Raw genomic sequence first — 25,777 nt, forward strand, 5'->3', positions numbered from 1 at the left:
GAGGCAGCTAATAAATGATTGGGGGTAGGGGGAGGTGTCTAACGGGGGGGGGGCTTTAGTTGTTGTTGTTGTTGTTGTTTCTTTTGTTTTTAGGGCTTTATATTCTTGTAGAAAACAAAAAAACAAAAAGCAAAACAAACAAAAAAAACCTCAAGACCTTTCTTGGGGTAAGACACCATGACCCTTGAGTGCCTGACACCCACCAGTTCATCTTATTTCCTTCCCTCTGCCGCTCTCAATGACAGCCTGTTTGGTTTTGTGTGTGATGAATAAGGGAGAGGAACACAAATGGTCTCATTTCCCACCCACACACTTCAGATCTTTTCCTAGCCACCTCCGTTTCACCAGCTGTCCCCAAGGGAGAAGTAATTAGAAATGAGGGGTGGGCAAAATGCAGGAAAGGTGAGGTTTGAGAGAGACAGAAGTACAGGGTCTGGGTAAAATGGTTCTTGTTCCCTTCACCTATACCCAAACCTTGACTCTTCCCCCTTTAGTTATCATTGCTTCCCTACACTGGGAGGGCAGAGGGAACCAAAGCCAGAAAGGATAGTACTAAAGAAAGAACTGGGGTGGCCTTTCCTTATGTCTGCCAGCTCACTCAGACAGAGCCATTTGTAACCCAAAGGAAGTCTCTGCTCCCTGTAACCAGAGAGCCGGCAGCAGGTCATCTGAGGCTGGAGGCCCCAGTATGCTCAGACAGGACTGCAGAGGAGTCAAGGAGGAGGAAAAGGACAGGGTCTCTAAGGCAAGATAACAGAGCAGATAGGTCAGTGATATAATTAGGGCCAGAAAAGGATCTGATTTTTTTCTTTTTGTTTGTTTGTTTTCTGAGACAGAGTTTCTCTGTGTAGCTCTAGCTGTCCTGGAACTCACTCTGTAGACCAGGCTGGCCTCGAACTCAGAAATCTTCCTGTCTCTGCCTTCCAAGAGCTGGGATTAAAGGCGTGCACCACCACTGCCCATCTCTGATTTTTTTTTTTTCATGATTGTCCTAAGATGTAGACAGGATACCAAACTGTGCAAAGGGAAAGACTGAGAGAAAACGGAAGCTGACATGCCCACGTGAGCCCCTGCCTCTGACATGAGGAGTCTTACATGATGCCCACTTATTAGCTATGTGAGACCAGAAAGGTCCAGTGTAGCCTCTTTAAGTCCCAGCTCTGGGTGGTAACCTACCTGAAGATCCTTTCCTAGAATAAAGGGGACAGCAGTTCATGTCACCCCTAGAATCAACTGTGGTCTCATGGCATCTAGTGGGGTTTTAGAGGGTGCCACTATTAGACACCCACCAAGAGCTCTTTCAATTAGAGCTGTTACAAGGAAGCAGCTGCCCATTTCAGTGCTGGGAAGTGGCAGGACTCAGGATGTTGCCTCTTGACTCCAAGATGGAGTAAAAGCAGAAACCAGAAATAAACTGGAGTTTCTGACTTCGAATGCAAGGTGCCTTGGCAGAGAGACCCCAGACCAATAACAGCTCTGGTCAGAAGTGAGAACTCTGGAGTCCTGCCCGGGCCTGGGAGAACTACTAGGCAATGCCTCAGTTGAGCTGGAAGACAAACTGGAAGGGAAAGGGCCAGCAGACGAGTAGAGGTGGGAAGTACAGGGGAAGAGAGAGAGGGAATATAGGGAATAACTACTCGTGCACCTGAACCTCTAACTCAACCTCGAGAAGCTCCAGTGACCGACAGGACCCGGCTATGCCTCGGTTTTCTCTTCTGATGGACAGAAGCGTGCTGAGCACAATGGTGTTCAGTGAGCTCTTTCTACAAGGCTGCAAGGGAAAGATGCCTGCATCTAAAGATGCCAAGACCACAGGAAAATGCTCACCAGCAGCAGGCTCACTACGCAGTCCCCCTCTTCTTGCTGCTTTTCCTTTTCCCCCTCCTCTGAGCCGCCAGGCCCCCGCCCCCGCCCCGCCCCCGGTGTGAGATGGGGGACGGGCGGCTGGTAGAGCTGAGCTGAGCTGAGCGGACAGACTCAGACGCTGCCACCTGATCCCATTCAGGCGCAGCAAGGCAAGCTACCGGCATTCTGCATTCAGAGCCCCCGTTACCCTCAGACCCAGCAGATTTCAGGACAAGGGGCCCAGGGGGAGCAGAGGGTAGCCCTGACCCAAGTCGGAGACAGAGCCTGTCTGCGTGAGTACTGCAGTAGCCAGCCAGGGATTGGAGGGAACAAGGGTGCACTGCAAAGAAGATGGGGGCCTGGGCAGTTGCAGAAGAGTATCTTGGGGGCCTTGTGCCAAGAGAGCTTGAGGGGGTGGCTCTGTACCCTCAGGAAGCTGGGAAGGGGTTGAATCTGGCCTATTCCCTATAGTGACCAGATCTCTGGAAGAGATCGGGATGAAATTGAGGGAATGTGGGGCACGGTGGGGGTGGGAGTGGGTAGTAATGGAGAAAGGAGAATGAAGAGAATTAAGAGGCAGGGATGAAAGCATGTAGGGGGAGAGATGACAGAGAGAGGAAACCTTGTGCAGGGGGGAGAAAGAATGGAAAGATATTCGATCTCCTAGGCTCTCTCTATTGTGCTACCTACCCCCTCTGCCCTTTTCTGTTTGGGGACCTGCACGACCTGAGATATGCTATGCCCTAAGACAGCTTAAGTCTCCACATCACTGAGAGGGCAAGTCCCAGTGGTCTGGCCTGGGATCCACTCCTCCAAAGGCCGCGTGGCTCTCAGGGGAGAGCGAGAAAGAGATCTTTTGGGAGTAGGGTGGACATCTGGGTTAGTTTTCAAATCTCTGGCTGGCAATACCATTTCTCCTTGGTTCCCTGGAGAAAAGAAAGCAATTTACAAAACTGGGCAGCAGCCTGAGGTAGATTATTCTGACTAAAATTAGCACTGCTATTCTGATAAGGCTGGCACCCTGACCTGCTGGGTATGGTGAGGAGACCTCTTTCTCTCCAAAGAAAAGACACTGGAGACAGGAGTATGTTAAGCCTCTGTGGACATCCATGCTCGCCAGCAGCATGACCACCAATTTGTTTCGGCCTCAAGACTAGAGGGAAAGTCAGCCCAGGAAACTCCTTGAGGCCTTCTTCTCTACAATAGGCATGGCCTGACCCAGGGAATGCTGATCTACCTACTCTAGTAGCCAACCAAGTGTGACTATCTGGACCTGGGATGGTTTCTCTGGCTGAATACCCATATACAGGATACAGGGTTCTTGCTTTCAAATACTTGAATCTGTCATGAAGAAAAAAATCTGCCCTGTGGTCTGAAGAGTGACATAGTTACAACACAGAATAAGAAACAACGGGCTGGAGAGATGGCTCAGCCGTTAAAGGCTAGGCTCACAACCAAAAATATAAGAAACAAGGGCAAGCCAAGCCCAGGAATGTGTCACAAGGTAGGGTAACTGGTCTTCACAGTCCCAGAACGGTCCCTGGAACTGTAGGCAAGAATGAACTAGGTTATATTGGGAGGGAATAAGCCAGAAGCCAAAATCCCTGGTGTTCCCAGCCTGGAGACTGGCGCTTAGGGAATTCCTGTACTGATCAAGGCCTGTTCCCCTTGCAGACCTTAGCAATCTGGCTGGCTCCCCAGATCCAAGCCTTAGGGGCAATGGATAAAGTTGTTAGTAGAACAGATGAGGTACCAAGACAGCAACCTCATTCTCTGAGGCCAGGAAAGGATCCACTGTAGCTCCCCTTACACTTGGCCTCCATGGCTGGGTCAGATTCCTCTGAGAAATAGAGTGGTTTCAGCAAATTTAAGAGGTAGAAAAAGACTTGTCCTCTAATTTTCTCTTGGGAAACCATCTGGTCACCAAGTTCTCCAAGCAGGACGTGTGATAGAAACTTTGTGTACTAAGAGGGCCAAGACCTTGACTTCCTCCTGCTGGAGACCAATGTTCTGTCTCAGAAATCCCCAAATTGGGAAGGACCTAGGCTTCCTCTCTCTGCCCTTGGCTGCCCTCTGAGGCCAGACTCTTTGCTCTCTGGGCTCCAAAATGATTATGTCTCACTGGCTGGTGGAAGAAACCAGATGTGACCTGGAGATAAGGGGAGTTGTAAACAAGACATCTTTCCACCTAAACAGGTTTAGATATAATCTGGCATTATGAGGGGAGGGGGGCACAAAAAAGAGAAACTGGAAGCCAAGTCTAGAGTCTCAGAGTTACCTCATCCCTCCTGGGACCAGGTGTCCTAGTTCCATGCATATTCTCCTAAGGTTGCAAACCCTCCCCCCTTCCGAGGTAGCAATGTAAAGGCTAATGCTGAGTCTGAACCTGCATATATACCCCAGGGATAAGGCAGACCCACCCTAGTCTAGGGGCAGGCATGGCTGCTGAAGCTAACTTTCCACCTGAACTGTCAACACATTTTTGCAAAGAAAGAAAGAAAGCCTGGCCAGAAATCAAGGCCTTCTCTTGCCTCTCTCTCCCTCTTCTTACCCAGAAGGCTCATCTCCTGCTGAGAATTCTCAGTAAAGCAAGTTGTAGCCACCCCTGCCCACTCCTCCTAGGCTGATATTCCATTGTCTTGGCCAAACACCTGCACAGTCAGCTGATGAGCCACCTGCTTTTTAGATGGGATGGGGATGGGATTCAGACAAGAATCCAGGGTTTCAAGTACTTCTTTCTTGGTAGATTTAGTCCCAGGCCCTTAAGGCAGTGACACAAGTTGGAGGGCTCAGTGCTCAGAAGTATGCAAAATTACCAGACCAGGCAGAGATGGAAAGATAAAGTTTTCTGAAATTATCTTATTTCTGTGAATGTTTTGCCTGCATGTATATCTGTGCATTGTGTGCATGCCTTGTACCTCTGGCAAAGGCCAGGGCAGGGTATCTGACCCTCTGGAACTGGAGTTACAGAAAGTTGCAAGCTAAGAATCAAACCTGGATTCTCTGAAAGAAAGGTCAGTGCTCTTAATTACTGAGCCATCTCTCTAGCTTGAAAAATCAGGGTTTTTTTTTGTTTGTTTGTTTGTATTTGTTTTTGTTTTTTCAAAACAGGATTTCTCTGTGTAGCCTTGGCAGTCCTGGAACTCACTCTGTAGACCAGGCTGGCCTCGAACTCACCTGCCTCTGCCTCCCAGGTGCTGGGATTAAAGGTGTGCACCACCACTGCCCATCGAAAAATCAGTTTTGAATAGGAATAGCTAAAAATCAGTTTTGAATAGGAATAGCTCATATAAAGTCTAAGAACAAGAACTTTAGAGACAGAAGAGTAGATTTGGCCAGATGTGGGGGCATACACCTTTTTTTATTGTTGTTAATTTTTTTTAAGATTTATTTATTTATTTATTACATGTAAGTACACTGTAGCTGTCTCAGACACTCCAGAAGAGGGTGTCAGATCTCATTACAGATGGTTTGAGCCACCATGTGGTTGTTGGGATTTGAACTCAGGACCTTCAGAAGAGCAGTCGGTTCTCTTAACCCCTAAGCCATCTCACCAGCCCTTTATCGTTGTTTTTTAAATATTACTTACTTATTGTTATTTATACAAGTACACTGTAGCTGTCTTCAAACCCACACCAGAAGAGTATATCAGATCCCATTACAAATGGTTGTGAGCCACCATGTAGTTGCTGGGAATTGAACTTGGGACCTATTGGAAGAAAAGTTTGTGCTCTTAACTGCTGAGCCATCTCTCCAGCCCGAGGGCACACACCTTTTTTGTTGTTGTTGTTGTTGTTTTGTTTTGTTTTTGTTTGTTTGGTTGGTTTTTTGGTTTTTTTTTTCGAGACAGGGTTTCTCTGTGTAGCCCTGGCTGTCCTGGAACTCACTCTGAAGACCAGGCTGGCCTCGAACTCAGAAATCTGCCTGCTTCTGCCTCCCAAGTGCTGGGATTAAAGGCGTGTGCCACCACTGCCCGGCTTGAGGGCACATACTTTTAATCACAGCATGTAAGAGGCAGAAGCAGGTGGGTCTCTGAGTTTGAGGTCATCTTGGACCATTTAGCAAGATTCAGGCCAGTCAGACCTATTATAGCGAGACTAATTTTTTTTTAAATAAGTAGATCTGAATCAACAGTCTGCTATCACTGACTGTGTGACTATGAATAAGTGACCATTAACCTCAGCACCTCATTGTCATCATCTGCTTAGTGGGAAATACTTGTGGTGTCTGGAGTTAGTAATAATATTTTAGGCCTGTAGCACTAATGGGAGGCTGAAAGAGGTGAGGGCTTGGCTGTTTCTGAGGACTTTATTCTCAGGTGACTCAGGACCACCCCTTGGCTCAAAGAGTCAGATAACGAGCTCTTGAAGAGAGAAAATCTTGGACTGGGACTTCTGTGTCCTGAGCCACATGCTAGTGCTGAGGGAAGACTACTGTAGAACTAGATTCAAATGGCTATGAGACAAAGACAAGTTAGATACAGTCAGAGAGGTAAACACACAGGGCTCAAGAAACAGAATGGCTATAGTCTGAGTGCTGGACACATCCCAGACCTGTAATTCCACCCAAGACTAGGTTATCCGGACAGAGAGGAGATAGGGTCTTGGGGATAGGAGGTGGAATTCGATCTGCTCTGGCATCTCTATTCACCCCACTCACTTAATCTTTCTTTTGCAGCAGTCCTGTTAAGCCTGGAGCCTTTCTTCTCTGGCCACTGCCAACCTGTCTGTTTCCTTGTTCTGCCAGGCTTTTCGGGAACACTGGCCCTGCTACCAGAGCCCCAGGACCCCCCATGAGTGCCGGTGAAGGAAGCCCAGGATAATGAGGCCCTGGCTGGTCCAGGAGTGAACCCCCCACCATGCCACCTATCCTTCAGTGCCTGCAGCAATCCACCAAGATGATGAGCCGCAGGAAAATTCTGCTATTTGTGCTAGGGTGCAGCACCGTAAGCCTCCTCATCCACCAGGGGTCGCAGCTCAGTTGGTAAGTGATGGACCTTAATGAGGGTCTATGGCCCCACAGGAGGTACAGTAGTCCAAAGCAACCAAAGGCTTCTTTGGGCTTCCCTCCCTGACTGTAATCCACAAATACTTTCCATCCTCTAGAGCAGTGGTTTTAACGCTGAGACCCTTTGATACAGTTCCCCAACCATAAAATTTTCGTTGCTACTTTATAATATTTTACTACTTTTATAAATCATAATATAAATATGTGTTTTCCAAAGGTTTAAGACCCACTGGTTGAAAACTGCTGCTCTAGAGCCAATAAGCAAGGACAGGACTCCATGGGTCCATTGCTCAGTCACAGAATAAGTCAGTTAGCCAAGATCTGCATCGAGCCTTAGTCTTTGCTACAGCATCTCAGCTGAATGCTTCTTCAATAGGTTGCAAACATCACCCTGGGATGTTTTGTTCTTTTTCAACAGGGTCTCATTTTGTAGCCCCTACTCCACCCCCCTTTTTTTCTTTTCATGGTTTTTCTGTGTATCCCTGCCTGTCCTAGAACTTACTCCGTAGACCAGACTGGCCTTAAACTCAGAGATCTGCCTACCTCTGCTTCCTGAGTGCTGGGATTAAAGGCATGTACCACTTACATTCTGTCTTCACCTCTCTGCCAATACCAGCACCAACCAACTTTGTAGCCCTCCTTTATTTTTTTAAAATTTTTTTTAAAGAATGATTTATTTATTATATGTAAGTACATTGTAGCTGTCTTCAGACAGCCCAGAAGAGGGGATCAGATCTCATTATGGATGGTTGTGAGCCACCATGTGGTTGCTGGGATTTGAACTCAGGACCTTCAGAAGAGCATTCAGTGCTCTTAACCTCTGAGCCATCCCTCCAGTCCCTTGTAGCCCTCTTTTAAAGTTCTCTTTTGCAACCAAAAGGCTCTTCCTGAAACAATTTCGACCAGGCTGATTCAAACAGCACTTCCTTAGTGTTGAGTTTAAATTTTTTTAAAAAGATTTATTTTATAAATGAGTACACTGTTGCTGTCTTCAGACACACCAGAAGAGGGCATCAGACCCCATTATATATGGTTGTGAGCCACCATGTGGTTACTGGTAATTGAACTCAGAACTTGGAAGGGCAGTCAGTGCTCTTAACCGCTGAGCCATCAATGTTGAGTTTAAAGGTCTGCACTACACCTGCCTGTCCTTGAGCCCTTGATCCTCCCACCTCTGCTTGAGTGCTGGGATCATAGGTGTGCACCACCACATCCAGACACCAAGTTTTTGAAATGCTAGAAAGCAAACCTATTGGCCCAAGAATGCTAGGCAAGTATTTTACCAACTGAGCTAAATCCTAAGCCCTGCAAACAACTTACTAGTCCACTAGCTGGGACACAGTCCTTCATTTCTGAGCTCATGTCCTCATCTATAAAATGTGTAACCCTATGGTCATGCTGATATAGGACACCATGCAATGAGAATTGGCCTCTGTTCCATATTCCCTGTATGAACCACCAAATCCCTGCACCTTTCAGGGTGCCAATTTCCCCAATATTTCACATACTCTTCAGTGATTTGCTAGTTTTATAAATGATGCCTGTATAGACATTATCCTGAGCCCAAACCAGCTACACACAGGAAATCCTTGTGGGGTTCTCAAGCTGCTTAGAGCTGCCTTATCACTTAATGCTTAGGACAGAAGAATTAGGTGTGATTCAAAGACTGTCCAGATCTGATAGCTAACCAGTAATCCCAAACATTCTTGTTTCAGGATCTAGGAACAGAAGTGAAAGTAGCATAAGGACTTGTTTACAACAATACCTAGCACAAAGCAAAAGCTCCAGAAATGCACACATACATAAATGAATGGATCTCCAAAGACCTTAATAGAAACATGTAACAAGAACAAGAAATGTGTTGCTGCAAAGTCTGTTACCCTCCTCCCCTCCAAAAGAGTCATGAACTAGGTAAAGAGCAGAAACGAGAAAAAATACAGTCAAGACTGGTGACTGAGTCAACTCCAGCCTCTAGTCAGGTCCTCCATTTCTAAACATTTAAAGTAAGATCCCTCAAGGATCTCAAAGGACCATTGTCCTTTACACTATTTCTGCATTTTAAAATAACCTTAGAGGCCAGACAGTGGTGGTGGATGCCTTTAATCCCAGCACTTGGGAGGCAGAGGCAGGTAGATCTCTTTAAATGCAAGGGCAGCCTGGTCTACACAGGAGTTTCCAAGACAGCCAGGGCTAAATAGTGAGACACTGCCTAAAAAAAAAAAAAAAAAAAAAAAAAAAAAAAAAAAAAAAAAAAAAAAAAAAAAAATTACATTAAAACTTAGCAGAGAAGCCAGGTGTTGGTGATGCCGCCTGTGAGTCCAGGACTCAGAAAGCTGAGACAGGAAGATCACAGATTCAAAACCAGACTGAGGGACACCACCACTGAAGGCTTTTCTGGGCTACAGAGTAACTCTGCTTTAAAAAAAAAAAAAAATAGTTTTGGCAGCAGGTCATAGGACTTTCCAAGCCAGTCTGGACTGTGCCAGGTGTGATGACTCACATTTTAACCCCAGAACCCTTTTTCCTTTTCTAAGACAAAGTATCTCTTATGTAGCCCTGGCTGTCCTGGAACTCACTATGCATATAAGATATACACCATGCATACCAGGATGAAGTGAGATTCTGCTGCCTCTGTCTCTAGAGTGCTGGGATTAAAGCATAGGCCACATCTCTTAGCTAATCCCAGAACTTTTTTTTAATCTATACTTTGTTTTTATTTTATGTTCAGTAGTGTTTTCCCCGTATATATGTCTGTGCGAGGCTGTCGGAAGACCTGGGCTGGAGTTACTGACAGGTGTGAGCTGCCTTGTGGATGTTGAGTATGAAACCTGGATCCTCTGGAAGAGCAGTCAGTGCTCCCAACCGCTGAGCCAACTCTCCAGCTCTCAATCCCAGAACTCTTCAGGAAAAATGGGAGGTAGAGATGGAGAATCAGCCAGAAGGGCACAGTCCAAGAGGCAGAAACAGGAGAGTTTTAGCCTCAAGAAGGCAGAGAGAAAGAACCAATTCTAAAAAAGTGTCCTCTAATCTCTGCCTGCTTGCCATGTGCACCTGCACATCCACACACTAAATAAGTAAAAATTAAAAAACAAAGTCCTTAAAACTTAGCTGCTCAAAACAACAAACATTTATTCTCTTTCCATTTCTATGAATCACAAATCCAAATGCGGCTGAGAACTCCTGATTCCAGGTCTCTTGCAGGTTTTCTTTCAGTCAGGTGTCTGCCAGATGAACAGTCTTTTCTGAAGGACTGACTAAAAGGAATCTGAAAGGGTTCAGATAGTTTCGCACTCTTCAGTTCTCAGTTTCTTTGAGACTGCCTCCTTCCAATGTAAATTATCCTGGAGAGTGAGAGAAAAACCAGTAGTAGCCTTTCCCCACTATAAATCAGAGATGATTCAACATTTCTACCTTATTCTGTTGCACAAAGCTCATCAGTAAGTCTAGTCCCACTCAATGGGAAGAGGATATATGAGGGTGTACCTGCTACCAGGAGTCAGCATGGGTCTTCAGGCTCATCTCCCACCCCCAACCCCTTTTAAACAGGGTTTCATTGTGCGGTTTTGGCTGGCCGGTAACTCATTCTGGAGACCAGGCTGATCTCCAACTCACCTTGATCTTACCTAGCTCTGCCTCCCACCCTCCACCCCCCAGCCCCTTATTTGTATGTGTATGGGTGGTATTGCATGCAGTGTCATCTGAGGCCAGGAGAGGGCATGTGATTGGTGTTACAGACAACTGTGACCCCATAGGGCCTGGGGAAATGAACCAGGTTCCTCTTGAAGGGCAGCAGTGCTCTTAACAAACCGGCAGTCTTTCCTGCCCCTGTAGAACTCATCTTAAAGGGTACCTGGCACCTCCTCTCTCCAATCATGAGGGTAAAGAGCAGGCTGACCCACTCTTACACACTGACCACATTTGTCCTCCAAACTCAAGCTGTGTCCTCGCATTTACTCCTCTCCCACACCCTGGGCTTTGCAGGTACCCCAAGTTGTTCCCTTTGAGCTGCCCGCCTCTTCGAGAATCGCCACCCCGTGCCAAGCACATGGCCGTGGCCTTCCTGAAGACTCACAAGACAGCAGGTACTACAGTGCAGAACATCCTGTTCCGCTTCGCAGAGCGCCACAACCTCACGGTGGCCCTGCCTCACCCTAGCTGCGAGCACCAGTTCTGCTACCCGCGAAACTTCTCGGCACACTTCGTGCACCCGGCTACGAGGCCCCCGCACATGCTGGCCAACCATCTGCGCTTCGACCGTGCTGAACTCGAGCGCCTCATGCCTCCAGACACGATCTACGTCACCATCCTGCGCGAACCCGCCGCCATGTTCGAGTCGCTTTTCAGCTACTACAACCAGTACTGCCCGGCCTTCAGGCGCGTGCCCAACGCGTCGCTCGAGTCTTTCCTGCGCGCACCTGAGACCTACTACCGTCCAGGCGAGCACTTCGCTATGTTCGCTCACAACACGCTGGCCTATGACCTGGGAGGCGACAATGAGCGCAGTCCTCGAGACGATGCAGCCTACCTGGCGGGCCTCATCCGCCAGGTGGAGGAGGTCTTCTCGCTTGTCATGATTGCAGAGTACTTCGACGAGTCACTCGTGCTGCTGCGGCGTCTCCTGGCCTGGGACCTGGAGGACGTCCTCTACGCCAAGCTCAACGCGCGCGCCGCCACGTCGCGCCTGGCCACCATCCCCGAGGCGCTGGCACGGGCCGCGCGCGCCTGGAACGCGCTCGACGCCGGCCTCTACGACCACTTCAACGCCACCTTTTGGCGCCGCGTAGCGCGCGCCGGCCGCGCATGCGTGGAGCGCGAGGCGCGCGAGCTGCGCGAGGCCCGACAGCGTCTGCTGCGTCGTTGCTTTGGCGACGAGCCGGTGCTGCGACCCGCTGCCCAGATTCGCACAAAGCAGCTGCAGCCTTGGCAGCCTAGCCGCAAAGTGGACATCATGGGCTATGATCTGCCTAGAGGCGGCGCTGGCCCTACGACGGAGGCTTGCCTCAAGCTTGCTATGCCAGAGGTGCAGTACTCAAACTATCTGTTGAGGAAGCAAAAACGCCGCGGTGGTGTGCGGTTCAGGCCAGAACCCGTCCTGGATAATCCTCCCCCTCGGCCAATGAGAGCACTGCCCCATTTTCCCCAGGGTACCTGAGTTCCGCCTGTCTCCGGGAACTCAGGTCTTGCTCCATTAAGGCCCTTTTATATTCTCCACGGGCTTGAGCCCTGTGTCCAAATAGAGGTGCGTCTGCATCTGAGCCTGCCACCCTAGTGTCGCCTGAACCCCACTTTCTGGGATGGCACTGAGGGGCCACCCACTCCTTCCCAACTTGTTGGTGACTTTGACAAGAATCTAAGGGCATTCTAGTACTGCCCACCCTGCCTTTTTCTGGGGACTGAGCACCCCACCTGTCATTTGGGGGTGCTGAGCCCCTACCTGTGTGAAGTGGATGACCACAAGCTCCCGAGAGGGACTAAGTCCTAGGAAAATGCTGTGCTTCCGGTCAGCACCTGGGCTTTTGTTCTTCCCAGGGCTGCCTAAGTCCCCTACTGTCTTCCAGGTTCTACCTTCCCTATATACACCTAAGCTGCTCCCAAACACCTAGAACCAAGAATTCTTGGGTTGGGCTTTTTGTTTGGCTTTCCTTCTCCTTCTCTTTTCCTTCTCCTCTTTATCCTTCGTCTCCTCCTCTATATCCTTCTCCTCCTTCCTTTCTTCTTCCTTCTTTCTTCTCTTTCTTCTTTTTTAATAAAACAACTCTAAATTATGCAGGGTGTATGTCAGTTATTGAAAGCCAGAATTCCCAGGTTTGAGGATGAGGCAAATCTTAAAGAGATGCTGTGGCTGGATGCACCCAGACGTGCATCAAGTTCTCTGTTGCCTCTTCCAAAGGCCCACACCTTCCTCAATCCTTCCACCTGGCATACCCACACGAGCCATAGCCATCTGAGCTCCGTTCATTTGCCAAAATGTATCCTCTTATTCAGTTCAACCACATTTCCCTAGCATCAAGTTTGGGAATGCATATGAACAAGGGAAACAAGTCTAGAAACCATGAACAACTACTGTAAGGCTTTGGCAGGCTGGGAACAGGGTCATTTTCAGGTAAAGGGGTTCATAACTCTAGTTTTACCCTCCACCCCTGTGAGGCCTTGACTTCACCACTGGACATTTTTTCCTTACCCACAAGAAGATATGACTTGAATAATGATCAGCCCCTCTCCCAATTTCCCTTAGCACAGCTATATACACTGTAGTAGTTGTTTTCAACACAGGGTTTCTCTGTGCAGCTCTGGCTGTTCAAGAACTTACTCTGTAGACCTGGATGGCTGGCAACTCAGAGATCTGCCTGCCTCTGCCTCCCATGTGCTGGGATTAAAGGTGCATACCACTACTGCCCTGAGATACTCTTAACTTTTAAATAAACTCTCCCTTAAGAATAGCAGAGAGAGCCAGGCGTGGTAGTTCAAGTCCCAGTATTCAGGAGGCAGAGGCAGGTGGACCTCTGTGAGTTCAAGGCCAAACCTGGTCTACAGGTGAGTTCTAGGACAGCCAAGGCTACACAAAGGAACCTTGTCTCAAGAAACCAAAACCAAGCAAACAAAGACTATCAGAGAGGCAAGGCATGGCAGTGAAAGTCTTGACCCCAGCACTCAGGAGGCAGAGGCAGAAGCAGATGTGCGTTGGAATTTGAAGCCAGCCAGGTCTACATAGTTCTAGGCTAGTCAGAGCTATAAAGGAGACCTTGTCCCCCAAAACAAACAAGTATAATGAGAACTAGGAATTCTGTTTTGTTTTTTTTTCTAGAGCTACCTTGACATATTTAGGCAAGTAATAAAACGATAGCTAACCTGGTCTGCTAGGTTCCAGCTACTTATTGTAGAGCTTTGCTTGAATTAGTTTGTTCGATAAGCATTATTTTCCTCATGATGGAACTGTACCTTAGGTTAAATGATGATCCAGTCATATAGCTAGAAAATACCATCAGGATTTGAACCCAGACCCTGCAGTTTCAGTATCTGCTCACATGTGCTGTGTCTAGTGCTATTCAAATAAAGAAGGTCACACGCCACAGGCGGACTCTGCACCTTCTCCCAAAAGAATGTTAAGTAAGACACTGCTATCAGCTCTTACATTATTTTTCAGTGAGACAATGGTTGGCTTGTTTGGGCAAGGAAGATTGTAGTGGCTGTTTGGCAGGCTTTATGAAACTCCATCTTATTATTCTGTTTATTCGTAGTATAACAAAGTATCTGAGATTCCACAGCTTATGAAGGGAGAAATCTCTTTTGGCTCGGTGTTCTGGAGACTGAGAGCATGGCACCAGTCTCTACTTAGCTGGTGAGGGCCTCACGGCAGAAGGACGAGTAGATCCAGACTTGGAAGAAAGAAGATAATATGGCACACTCTCACAGAAATTAATTCAGTCCCCAAGAAGAACACACACCCAACCCTGTCACTTCTCACAGGCCCTTCCTACCTCCTATCAACTCACTTATAGACTAAATTTCAATACAAGGTTTGGAGGGGACAAAAAAGATAAAAACCTCAGCACTCTCTGAATTTGAATGGGGCTATTTGTGTAGCACCGGCTTTGTACCAGTAGAGCTCTGAAAGAAGCAATAATTAGTGCCATGCAAAGCTGTGATTAGTCTCTGCTGCTAAGTAGCAATAAAGAATTGTACTAAACTCTAGGCCATCTATCGAAAGACAGGTGTCCTCTAACCCCCAGGCCTAGAAAGTGCCATTTTACCACCACCCCATAGCTCTAGTCCTTGGTCATGCATTTGCAAGGAATATCCTTCCTCCTGCTCTTGGTTGGTGTAGAAAACTCAGACATCCTTGTATCTGCCTATATGGGCCTCTCCTGTGCTCCTTGGCCCTTGGACGTGGCTTGTTTTATATGGTCCAAATCCAATATAAGTACAAGGCTAGATTCAAAACTACCCAGACCAGAGACTAATGGAATGCTTGAACACCAGGAGATGGCTCCTCTGTCTGACTTGAGGCAGGGACTCTAGGACCCTTAATCCAAATAGCTCCAGTGTCAGCTATACCCAGTAGACAGGCTCAATCCCTTAGGCCTCCAGTGCCTTGTAACAAGATTCCTTATAGAACATGCATTCTGTTTGCTGTCTAATCTGTGGCCTGCTTCTTGTCACATTAGCAAATGTGGCTCCTGCAAGGCTGTCATCCTAAGGTCTGGAGTAGATAGAGAAATAGTCACCAGAGAGGGAATGGCAATGCATCTGGTTTGTATAGCAATTATCAGTGCTCTGAAGTTCAAAGCTGGCTTTGTCTCCTACAGGCTACATATTTTGAAACAGGCCTTTGAGTCCCATTTTCTTTCCCTGTGAGGTCATGTTTCCTAAATGGAGCTTTAGAAACAGTGAGTTTGATAATCTACCTACTAGTAGGCTGGTTTGTAGAAGCTCCTTCAAGGTACCCCACCTGATTTTATCAGAATTTCCCCGGTATTAATACTCTCTACATGGTATATGTCATAGGTTGGCATTGTTGGGTCCAGGAGTCACCTCACAAACCACATGAACACCGATCTCTGTCAGGCAGGGAGAGTTTATTGAACATTCCCCAAGACTGGTTGACCAGGGCCATGGTCCAGATTCAGGAACTGAACCATGACCTTAAGATTCTTCAGGGTTTTTAAGCCCCAAAGCCACAAACATCTGTGCCAAGTTATTTCACCAATCAGGATTTATGGATAGGGAATGTTGCCTGTAGGTTTTTTTGTTTTGTTTTGTTTTTTGTTTTTATCATACATAATCCATTTATTGAAGACAATAGGGCTTTTACTAGTCTTTCAGTTCTTTCAGTCTTCTGATGGCTTCTGACGGCAGACTTCACTGGGACTACAGAGGTGGCATTGTAGGTCCAGGCTCCAACGGCCACTGTTTTCATGTAGGAACCACAACGCCAGGTGCCAACGGCGTGTCTCTCCCTTTTGCTCTACTGGAGGTGACAGAGCTACTAGCTCCCACCCGAGACCATTGAATCTGAGGATAAAAGACACACATACACAATTAATTCCTTCACAATTTTCATACTTGAGACAACTGATAGGTGTTACTATCTCCTGCCTGGAAAAGCTTGCTCTTTCCAATTTATTATCTCCATCTCCCTACTTGACCTAAATTTCAGTGGCTAGTTCCACCTAGCCCCTGCCAAACATCCTTGGCCACCCAACTGTGTCAGAGACCAAAAGCCCCATCTCTCCCTGAGACATCACATGATTGCTGCATTCTTCTTCCGCCAAAGCATGGCAGAAAGACACATCTCCTTTTCCTCCCGGGATCTGGAAGTCTCATCTGTACCTTCTGCCCAGCAATTGGCCCCTGGCCTTCTTTACTGACAAATCAAGAACCAATTAGGGAACAGGATTTTAACATCACAACCACCCCCTTCTAGGGGGTTTCCTTAGGAACACGACTTTGTTGTACATTTATTCTGTTCTCATTGGTTGGGGTATTCAACTGTGACAGTAGACTTGATTTGTCTAACATTCATGTCTTAACTTGCCAACCAGGATGTCAGTTACCCATATACATGTATGTCTCTTTCTGCCAAGTAGGATATCAGTTCCCAGGGAGGCCTTAGGAACTTAAATTTTACCGGACTGCTACTCAAAATGGAAGTCTTATAGTTTCTTATATTGATGCAGGTGTCTCTCTTATGTCCGCTCCACCCCAGGGGTAGCTTATAAAGGAAAATACCATAAAAACTAATACATAGGTGCAGGAGGTGCTGTTGGATGATTGGTTTGGGTCCAAGCTTATTGGGGGTAACTATACAAAACAGATCTACTGACTTCTATTGTGATTGGTTTCCAAAGGCACAGAATATAACAATATGTAATCAATCTTAGCATTAGAAAGTTTTCTAGTAAAAGCAGAAATGTATGAGAAAGTTTCCTTATAATGGCAATGAAAACAGTCCCACTATATGCTGAGGTCATTGCCATAGCACTAAGGCCCTACTTAGACAAAGATCTCCACATTTGGCCAGGCAGTGGTGGCACATGCCTTTAATCCCAGCACTTGGGAGGCAGAGGCAGGCAGATTTCTGAGTTCAAGGCCAGCCTGGTCTACAGAGTGATTTCCAGGACAGCCAGGGCGATACAGAGAAACCCTGTCTCAAAAACAAAAACAAAAAAATCTCCACATTTATCATTAATATCATTAAATGGATGATAACTTGGTGTGGGGACTCTTCTACCTCTCTCTTTCCTTGGATTTAAAATAGCTCCTCACAAAATACACCATACTCTGCCTATCCCAGTCTTGGGAACAGAAATTTCCCTCACCTCGGTGCACCCTCTTAAACCCACCCTTTCCTTCCCTCAAACTTTAACACTCACCTCTCTCCAAAGCTTTTTTGTGAAACCTTCATTGGCTTTGACTATAGGATAAAATTTAAAGGCTGAAGTTTTTTTTTCTAACCTGGATAGCTCCCAAATAATTTAGATAGAGACTTATAGATTATTCAACAAGCATTAAGGCACAATAACTTGGCAGATATTCCTAACCCTTTCTGTTATCTAGTTACTTCCCAGCCACAGGCCCCAAGTTACTGCATTCACCGTCTCCTTGGCTTGCTCTGCTGTAGCTGTCTGTTCTCATGGGGAACTACCTTGATGACTCTTCCTCATGTCCAGCCTTATGGCAAACATCTTTTTCGTCCTCCATCTCATAGCCCTCCTTCTCCTGGATCCTCACCTGCTTCTTCTCATGGTAAACCCTTCTCCTGGCTCTTCTCACTCAGACCCCTGGCTGGGACCCAAAGTTCTGTCTTCTGGTCTCCTCTGCCCAGTCATTGGCTGTAGAACCTTCTATTAAACAATCAGAGATTATTGGGGAACATTTTTTTAAGATTTATTTATTTATGTATTATATGTAAATACCCTGTAGCTGCCTTCAGACACACCAGAAGAGGGCATCATTATGGATGGTTGTGAGCCACCATGTGGTTGCTGGGATTTGAACTCAGGACCTTTGAAAGAGTAGTCAGTGCTCTTAACCAGAGTCATTTCTCCAGCCCTGGGGAACATTCTTAAATCACATTGATACAGAGGATCCTTCAATATTCATGATAATGTCTGTGTCTGGATTGCAACTAGATCTCCCAGCACAGAAATCAGCATCTGAATACGCAGAGCACAAGACCTTGGTTTTCACTCCAGACCTGTACTCTACAGCCTCTCTCTGATCTTCTAAACAGTGATTAAAGCAAACAAACAAACAAACAAACAAACCCTTCCTCCCCTCAAGCTCTCTTCTGAGGCAGTTGAGGCCTTAGGTATCTTTAATCCAGCCCCCAAAGAGGTAGCACTTTCTAGGTATGATCCAACAGTGCCCTATGGCTTATTCTTTTTAACTCCTCCCCTATTCTCATGGGAGCATTGTATCAGCCCCAGGGATTGCTGGAGTAGCTCCACACCCTAGTGGGCAGTGCACCTAGAATTCTAACTGTGGTTCATACAGTCACAATTATAATTAGGATTGGCAGGGAAAGAGCCCTGAAAACCTTAAGAGAAGAACCCCATATCCATGTCACCCCTCTCTCTCTCCAATATGAAATGGTTACTCGGAAATCACTCTCACTTTGAAATTAGCCTAATAGGATGCCTGGGACAAATTGATCTGATTACCTTAACTAAAGTTGAGTTTCTGCCATACCTCTGTTGTGGTGGTTAACCCCTTTGCTTTAAAAGGACCCATCACTGAGACCTGCTCAGTTTTTACTGGTGGAGGGAAGAGAGGAGCCCTGGCAATAACATTCTACTTTCCCAGGAATGAACTCCCCATTCTTTGATTTAGAGAGTTGTCCCATGACTCCCCAAATATAAGGAACTATATGTAATTTATTTAGTCCTCAAAGAAGTCAATGGACCCTCTATTCTTTTCTCAGACAGTATACAGGTTGTTAATTTGCTTCCCTGGTTATCAAGATTCTTTTGTCAAACTAGTTGACAATCCACTATCCTCTCTTCTCATCCACATTTCCATTCTCTTACAGGAAAGGGCCTCTCCCCTCTCTATTCAGCAAGTCAGATCCCTACAAGGTCCAATATCTGAGCCCTCGCTGAACAACCTACCTCTATAGGAGCATTCACAGCTTCTGTTGAGCAAGCAGATCAATTTTATTCGCACACACACACAAATATAAGTTTTCCCCTTCGTCCCTATTGCTCAACCTTAGAGGACAATAAAAACATGCTCCTGTTGTGCATCCCTTATTACCACTCAGCTTTACAAACTATGGTCACTAATCTCCAAAATTTTCAAATTCAAAGACTCTGGGAAATTGATGACACTCATATTCCCCAATTCAGACACTAAAAATATGTCTTTGTCACTATAGATGCACAAACACATTTCACACGGGCCACAGCCTACATGGGAAAAAGCTCAGAAAGAGCCCATGCACTCCACCTTTGCCATCACGGGCATTCCTAAACAGATTAAAAATTGACAATGGCCCTGCCTTTACTGGCTCCCCGTTTAAGCCTTCAGTTCACAGTGGAAGATTGCCCATCTCAAGGGGATTTCTTACAGTCCCCAGAGCCAAGGAATTATCTAAAAGCAATCACCTACCCCACCTAATGTTCAATTAGTGATGTTCAATTAGTCAAATGATATTTACAAGGGCCCTAAACACCCTCCTATCTATCTCCCTCTACTGCACACACCAAGATTAACTCCTCCCATCCTGGTACCATGGTCTGATCCCTTAGACAGAATATAAAAGGGAACCAACCCTCTCCTCACAACGGGAAGGGGTTTTGTGTCTTTCTACAGAACATGCCCAGACCTATTTGAGTACCAGCCAGAAATGTCTAACATCACCCCACCAGTGAAGAAGACGGCCCATCTCTTGTTGACCGGTCAAGGTCTGAGGAGGTGAAGGAGATGCCACCCTTGACCCCACAACAGGATCTCCTGGAAGGATCATGACCTGGTGGTTGCTGCCCAAGCCAGGTCACGCCCCATGCCCGTCCCCCCACCTCTCTCTCCATTCTTATGGCTGTCTTTGTTAATCTCCATTCTAACTCCACTACCGCCCAGGCCCTCCCTAATCCTCCTAATACCCATCTCTGGAGATTTTTTTTTGTTAGAGAAACCTATTATTATAGAAACAGGAGATTTCCCTCTACAAGTGTGCAGAAGCCTTTGAGAATCCCAATACGGGCAGACTCTCCTGGCTTTGATCACCTGCTTTCCATATCATGAAACAGGGATAAATCCTGTCTCCAAGACCTCGACACCTATGGAATTACAAAATAGAAATGCCAGGATCCGATACACAACACAACAACCAACCCCAGACACACATATCCCAGGCCCTGGAGCACAGGAGTAGAAGGCAAGTTTTATTCCCAGCCATCTGCTCCATAGCCTGTCTCGGACTTAGACGTTTCTCCACAACCAGTGTTGATCTGCTGACGCGTCATGGACCAGGGAATCAGAATCACCCAGGAGGTTGGAGTCTCCCTCTCCCCTCTCCTTGTTACAATACATCCAGTACATGGCTGACTTCTTCCACCTAACAACTCACCCCAACTCCTCCCGGTGCTTTTTCTGTGCCTCTTCTCCCTCCCCACTCCCCCATTGTTAGCAGCTGTTCCCATTAACATCTTTTTTTTTTTTAAGATTTATTTTATTTATTTATTTTATGTATATGAGTACACTGTAGCTGTACAGATGGCTGTAGCCATCATGTGTGTGGCTGCTGGGAATTGAACTCAGGACCTCTGCCAGCCCTGCTCGCTCTGCCCCCTCCCCACCCTCCTGTGACAGAAGTAGGATCACTCCCTGCCCCACCCTGGCCTGGTCTCCCAGCTCACACAACCCTAGGCCACCACTTTTTCCTCCCTTCCCATCCCAGCCCCCAGGAGTTCACACAGCCCTGTAGCCATATCAAACTTCCTCTTGCCTAATAAGGTCATATCCAACAACACCTAAAATTCCTCCTTATGCAAATGAGGCATCTCCAGTACCCTGGCCCTGGCCAATGATGTGCACTCACCCTAAAGCCCCTACCTACTCCCAAAGGTTTAAGCAACTTTTGTTCCCCCCACTAAACTAGCTATCTCACTGAAGCTGTTTCCCAAGAATCTGTTCTCACCCACCTTCCTAGCCACCTGAGGTCTCCTCTGCTCCTAGACCTTCCAGCTGGTTCCCTCCTCAGGAACCCCTGATGACAAATTCAGGCAATTACTCCTTTAAGAGCAGGGAAATGGAGCCCAAACAGCAGTGTGTGGGACACCAATAGGAGAACAAGACTGCAGTCAGGAGAGAATCCTTAGGTATGAGAAAGAACAATAGAAGGTACTTCAGAAATTTAATGTGAAACAGGGGTTCTGGATGCTATAGTTTATTTAGGTCTGGCATGTCCACCCCAAGCCTGTGTTACATACTTGATTCTCAACTAAGGGATTATTGGGAAGTGGTTAAAAACACTAAGAGGTAGGACCTGGAGAAAGGTTTATGGGTCATTGAGGGTATGGCCTAGAATCTCCTGCTTTCTTTGTTTTGTGTCTTAGCCATGAAATAAACAGCTCACATTCCTGCTGTAAAGTGTTGCCTCAACACAGACCCCAAAACAATGGAGTCTGAACCAAATAAAACCTTTCCTCTTTTTCTTTTTTCTTTTTTTTGGTTTTTCGAGACAGGGTTTCTCTGTGTAGCCCTGGCTGTCCTGGAACTCTGTAGACCAGGCTGGCCCCGAACTCAGAAATCTGCCTGCCTCTGCCTCCCAAGTGCTGGGATTAAAGGTGAGTGCCACTACTGCCTGGATACACCTTTCCTCTTTATAAGTTGTTCCCAGGTTTTTGTTAACATAAGAGAAAGCTAATGACTAGCACATTAGGCCATATGGTAGGGAAGTGGTTCCCCATTACGTGAAGACCCTATCTTGTCAGCAAGATGGCTCTACTGTTAAAGCACTTGCAACTTACCCTGAGTAACCCGAGTTTGACCTCTGGAACCTAGGGTGAAAAGAGAGAACTGACTTCTGAAGCTGTCATCTGACCTTCATACACACACACACACACACACACACACACACACACACACACACACAAATAATCATCATTATCTTCAAAGGTCCTCAATGATCTGATTAAAAGTTCAATTTAGTGGCTTTCTAAGGATCATGTCCACAACTCAAGATTGTCACTGCAGAGACAATGTCTCCACAGTAAAAAAAAAAAGACACTAAATTTGTTGTCTAAAGTTGTCCTCAAGAGCCAAAGGCATTGAGGTTGAGAGCTTTGATAAGAACCACTTGACCTGATCTACAGAGTGAGTTCCAGGACAGTCGGGGCTACAGAGAAACCCTGTCTCGAAAAACCTAAAAAAAAAAAAAAAAAAAAAAAAAAAAAAAAAAAAAAAAGAACCACTAGAAATCCCTCCCTCCCTCTATGGCAGCCTATGGGTTCTGGGTTCTGGGGTTTGTTTGTTTGTTTAGCAGTTTTGGGGGTGAATTTAGGGCTTAGGCATGCTAGGCAAGTGCTCTGTGCCTGAGCCATACCGGTTACATCCCAACCCGGCGCTATGCCTATGTTTTTTGAGAAGCCATCTGCCATCCAGCAACAAACCAATCACCCTTGTATCAGGGATTATGATGTGATCACCCATACCCAAGCCCAGGAGAATACTTACATTTGCTGTACTAATTCTGGAGCTGATTTTTTTTTTAATGGCTTTTTTTTTTTTCGGTTTTTTCGAGACAGGGTTTCTCTGTATAGCCCTGGCTATCCTGGAACTCACTCTGTAGACCAAACTAGCCTTGAACTCAGAAATCCGCCTGCCTCTGCCTCCCAAGTGCTGGGATTAAAGGCGTGCGCCACCACCGCCCAGCTGGAGCTGATTAAACTGGATCTAAGAGTCACCTAAAACTTGGTCCTGACATTCACTAAAAAACTGATTGGCTAGCCTGGCATGGTGGCTCACACTTTTAATTCCAGCACTCAGGAGACTGAGGCAGGTGAATCTGTGAGTTTGAGGCCAGTGGCTGAAAAAGTTCCATTTTATGTTAGGCATCCATCTTGCCATTTATCTTGGACTCCAGTCCCTAGAGGATAAATTCCCAGTAACCCTGACTCAGTGACACACACACCCCCACCAAAAAAAAAAAAAAAAAAAAAAAGTACAGCTGTGACTATCTATTTGTTATATGACTAGCTGCTTTTTTTGCTTCTGTAATTTCTGTAACTTCACTATGTAAATATCTAAATATTGTTCTGAGTTGACTTAACCACTCAACTTGGCAGAACAGAAGAGGTTTTACTTGCTTGCATCGATATTGAAGGCCTTCCTGTGATTTTCCTCCTTTAAAAGTCTTTCCCATAACCCTCTGTTGTGGTAATATCAAACTTGGGTCAGATATTGTTCATCCTACTAGAAGCTAATCTATAAACCTTTTCATTATAATTGGAATGAATCTAGGGTCTTTTCCCAGGAGTCACCAGATCCATAACATTTGCAGGCCCCCCAGCAAGGCCCCAGGGAGACCCCAGACTTAGGGCCAGGGGTCAGGAATACCCAGAGGGAGCAAGGCCACTGTGGACTTTATAGACCAAAGGTACCCTAGACTGCAATGGTCCCAAATTTGCAAGTTGAAAGTAAGAATTGCTGGCCTTCTGAAGCTTGGATCTACCCAATTTGTTCTGTTCTGTTTTGGAGTTCATTTGGAGAGACAAAAGCGAAATCTGATGAGATTATATGCCCAGTCTCTAGGCCACAGAGGATGTCCTACTATCCTTGTTTTAGTGTATGAGTGAAGGTGGCCACGTTAAATCTGAGTTTGTCTGGTTTTTTGTTTGCTTGGTTTTGGTTTTGGTTTTTCGGATCATGTTGTACTGTCTTTTCCTGTTGTTCTCTGTTGTTTATTGGATTTGTGTTTTCAAGTTTTGTTGGGAATCGAACTGAACACAACCAAACTGTTCATGAGCTGCATGCAACATTTTCAGGATTACTGTGAGGTAGACTGCTCACGGCTGCTTCTCCACTAGTTCCCCACTGAAGTATACTCTGTGTCTATCCCTCTCATTGGCCTATAGGAAGGAGTGGCTGTCTAAGTCCTACAGATACATCTGGGACTTCTCTGTTTGAGATCCTTTTCCCTCACATGCTGCTTCTGAATGATGGATTTTCTATGTTGTTCTAGCTCCCAACTGGCTCCTGTAAAGGTACTTTTTATTTGCCTAAATGGAACTGGCTCCTGTAAAGGTACTTTTTATTTGCCTAAATGGTGCCTCTGAGGCTTACTGCCTCAGTCTGCTATCATAGACCTAGTCCTGGAAGCTTCTAGCCTCTGTACAATCTCACCTAGGCCTAGAATGTTTTGAGCCTCTGAGACTTGCTCCTGAATAAGCTCACCCTTTCTTGTTCTTTCTGAACTCTAACTGGCTGGTTCAACTCAGCTGTTCTGGCTCAAACCCCTCTCCCAGCTGACTTAGTCAATCTGGCTTTTCTCTCTGATAAGGCTAAAATATTAAGGTATAGAAGGAATGTTAAGGCCTAGGTAACTGTTACCTGATAGCCTGTCATTTTGTGCTCTTACTAATGTTATAAGGAAATGTTCTCCTATTTTTTTTTTCTGCTGTTACTACTTTCTCATGCCTAAGTTGATTTCATATTCTGTTATGTTCTGTGCCCTTGGAAACCAGTCATGATAAAACTCAGTAGAACTGTTTGTATAGTTACCCACAATAAGCTTGGAGTTGAACGAACCACCCAGTAACACTTCTTGTATGTGTGTATGAGCTTTTATGGCACTTGCTTTTATAAACTGCCCTAGGGATGGATGCCAACATAAAAGACACCTGCACTGATACAAGAAATTATTTAAAATAAGGCTTCCATTTTGGGTAGCAGTCCAGTAAAGTTTAAATTCCCAAGACCTCCATGGGAACTGACATCCTACTTGGCAGAAGGAGAAGAAGAGAAAGAAAGAAAGAGAGAGAAAGAAGAAAGAAAGAAAGAGAGAGAGAAAGAAAGATAGAAGAGAGAGAAAGAGAAAGAGAGAGAGAGAGAGATGTAAGTGGGTAACTGACATCCTGGTTGGCAAGTTAACACACTATTCCTTAAATGAATGTAACCTGTTCCCTGTGGACTGAGAATAAAGTCACTCACTCAAGTCAAATAACTTTGACCTTAGCAGGAAGTCTGTATCCAAAAATTGTGCCAACAATTCATTCCTTGGCGCAGCAGAACTGTCAACTCTTAGCTTAGCTACTATGGAAGTAAAATCCTTTGGTGATGTGAGGGTCACTGAAGTACAGCCTTATTACAATGAACTCCAATATCTAAAAATTGTTCTTATTTTGGGATTATACCACAGTAAGAGCCAAGATTTTAAGCTCTACTAAAAACAAAACAAAACAAAACAAACAAACAAACAAAAAACTTTATCTATTTATGTTCATTTGAAAAAACTAATAGTGATAAATTATTTTAAAATATCATACCGTTAATATGTTTGGAGTTACTTAAAATTTATATTGAGAAATACATATGTATTTTCAGTATTGTTGAAGACAAGCATCTACGTAAGACTCTTCAATTGATTGTTGTTTTATATCAAACAACTTATAATACTAATTTTTATTATTACAATATCTTATAAATTTTAAACAATATGATTTAAAAAAAAAAAAAGGAAATGGCAGGGGGAATGGTCCCTGGGAGGAGTTGGGGTACAAAAGGGAAAGAAGAATGTGATGTAATTCTATTTAAAAATATGTTTTTAAATGTTAACAAATTCAGATAAATTGAAATTATGTGTCTTTTCTCATCACAATGCAATAAAACTTAAAGAAAAAGAAAAAGAAAAGGAAGCCAGGCGGTGGTGGCACACGCCTTTAATCCCAGTACTTGGGAGGCAGAGGCAGGCAGATTTCTGAGT

At 45.7% G+C, this 25,777-nt stretch overlaps 1 protein-coding gene and 2 long non-coding RNA genes across 3 annotated transcripts in view; 1 reads left to right on the plus strand and 2 right to left on the minus strand.

Moving 5' to 3' along the window:
* Positions 1–1,797: 1,797 nt before the first annotated feature.
* Positions 1,798–12,551, plus strand: Gal3st3 (galactose-3-O-sulfotransferase 3). Its single transcript, XM_031389275.1, has 3 exons — positions 1,798–2,138; positions 6,592–6,828; positions 10,834–12,551. The coding sequence occupies exons 2-3, from the start codon at positions 6,704–6,706 to the stop codon at positions 12,002–12,004; spliced, it is 1,296 nt and encodes a 431-aa protein (XP_031245135.1). The 5' UTR covers positions 1,798–2,138; positions 6,592–6,703; the 3' UTR covers positions 12,005–12,551.
* LOC116103379 lies at positions 9,964–11,501 on the minus strand. The gene is made up of 2 exons (XR_004123466.1): positions 11,378–11,501; positions 9,964–10,193 (listed from the first exon to the last, which is right to left on the minus strand). It is a non-coding gene; the product is annotated as an uncharacterized LOC116103379 (long non-coding RNA).
* Positions 12,552–15,409: 2,858 nt separating the features above from the next.
* Positions 15,410–25,777, minus strand: part of LOC116101008 — a 20,889-nt gene continuing 10,521 nt past the window's right edge. The window contains exons 2-3 of the long non-coding RNA XR_004122762.1: positions 17,584–17,696; positions 15,410–15,864 (exon numbers count right to left, since the gene is read on the minus strand). This is a non-coding gene — a long non-coding RNA (uncharacterized LOC116101008). The remainder of the gene's footprint in view (positions 15,865–17,583; positions 17,697–25,777) is intronic.

Source organism: Mastomys coucha, unplaced genomic scaffold (genome assembly GCF_008632895.1).
Source record: "Mastomys coucha isolate ucsf_1 unplaced genomic scaffold, UCSF_Mcou_1 pScaffold21, whole genome shotgun sequence".
Lineage (NCBI taxonomy): Eukaryota > Metazoa > Chordata > Mammalia > Rodentia > Muridae > Mastomys > Mastomys coucha.

Coding starts and splice junctions, on each gene's coding strand:
- Gal3st3 (XM_031389275.1), top strand. CDS start 6,704: ATGCCACCTATCCTTCAGTGCCTGCAGCAATCCACCAAGATGATGAGC. Junction 6,829..10,833: donor CAGGGGTCGCAGCTCAGTTG/GTAAGTGATGGA, acceptor TGGGCTTTGCAG/GTACCCCAAGTTGTTCCCTT.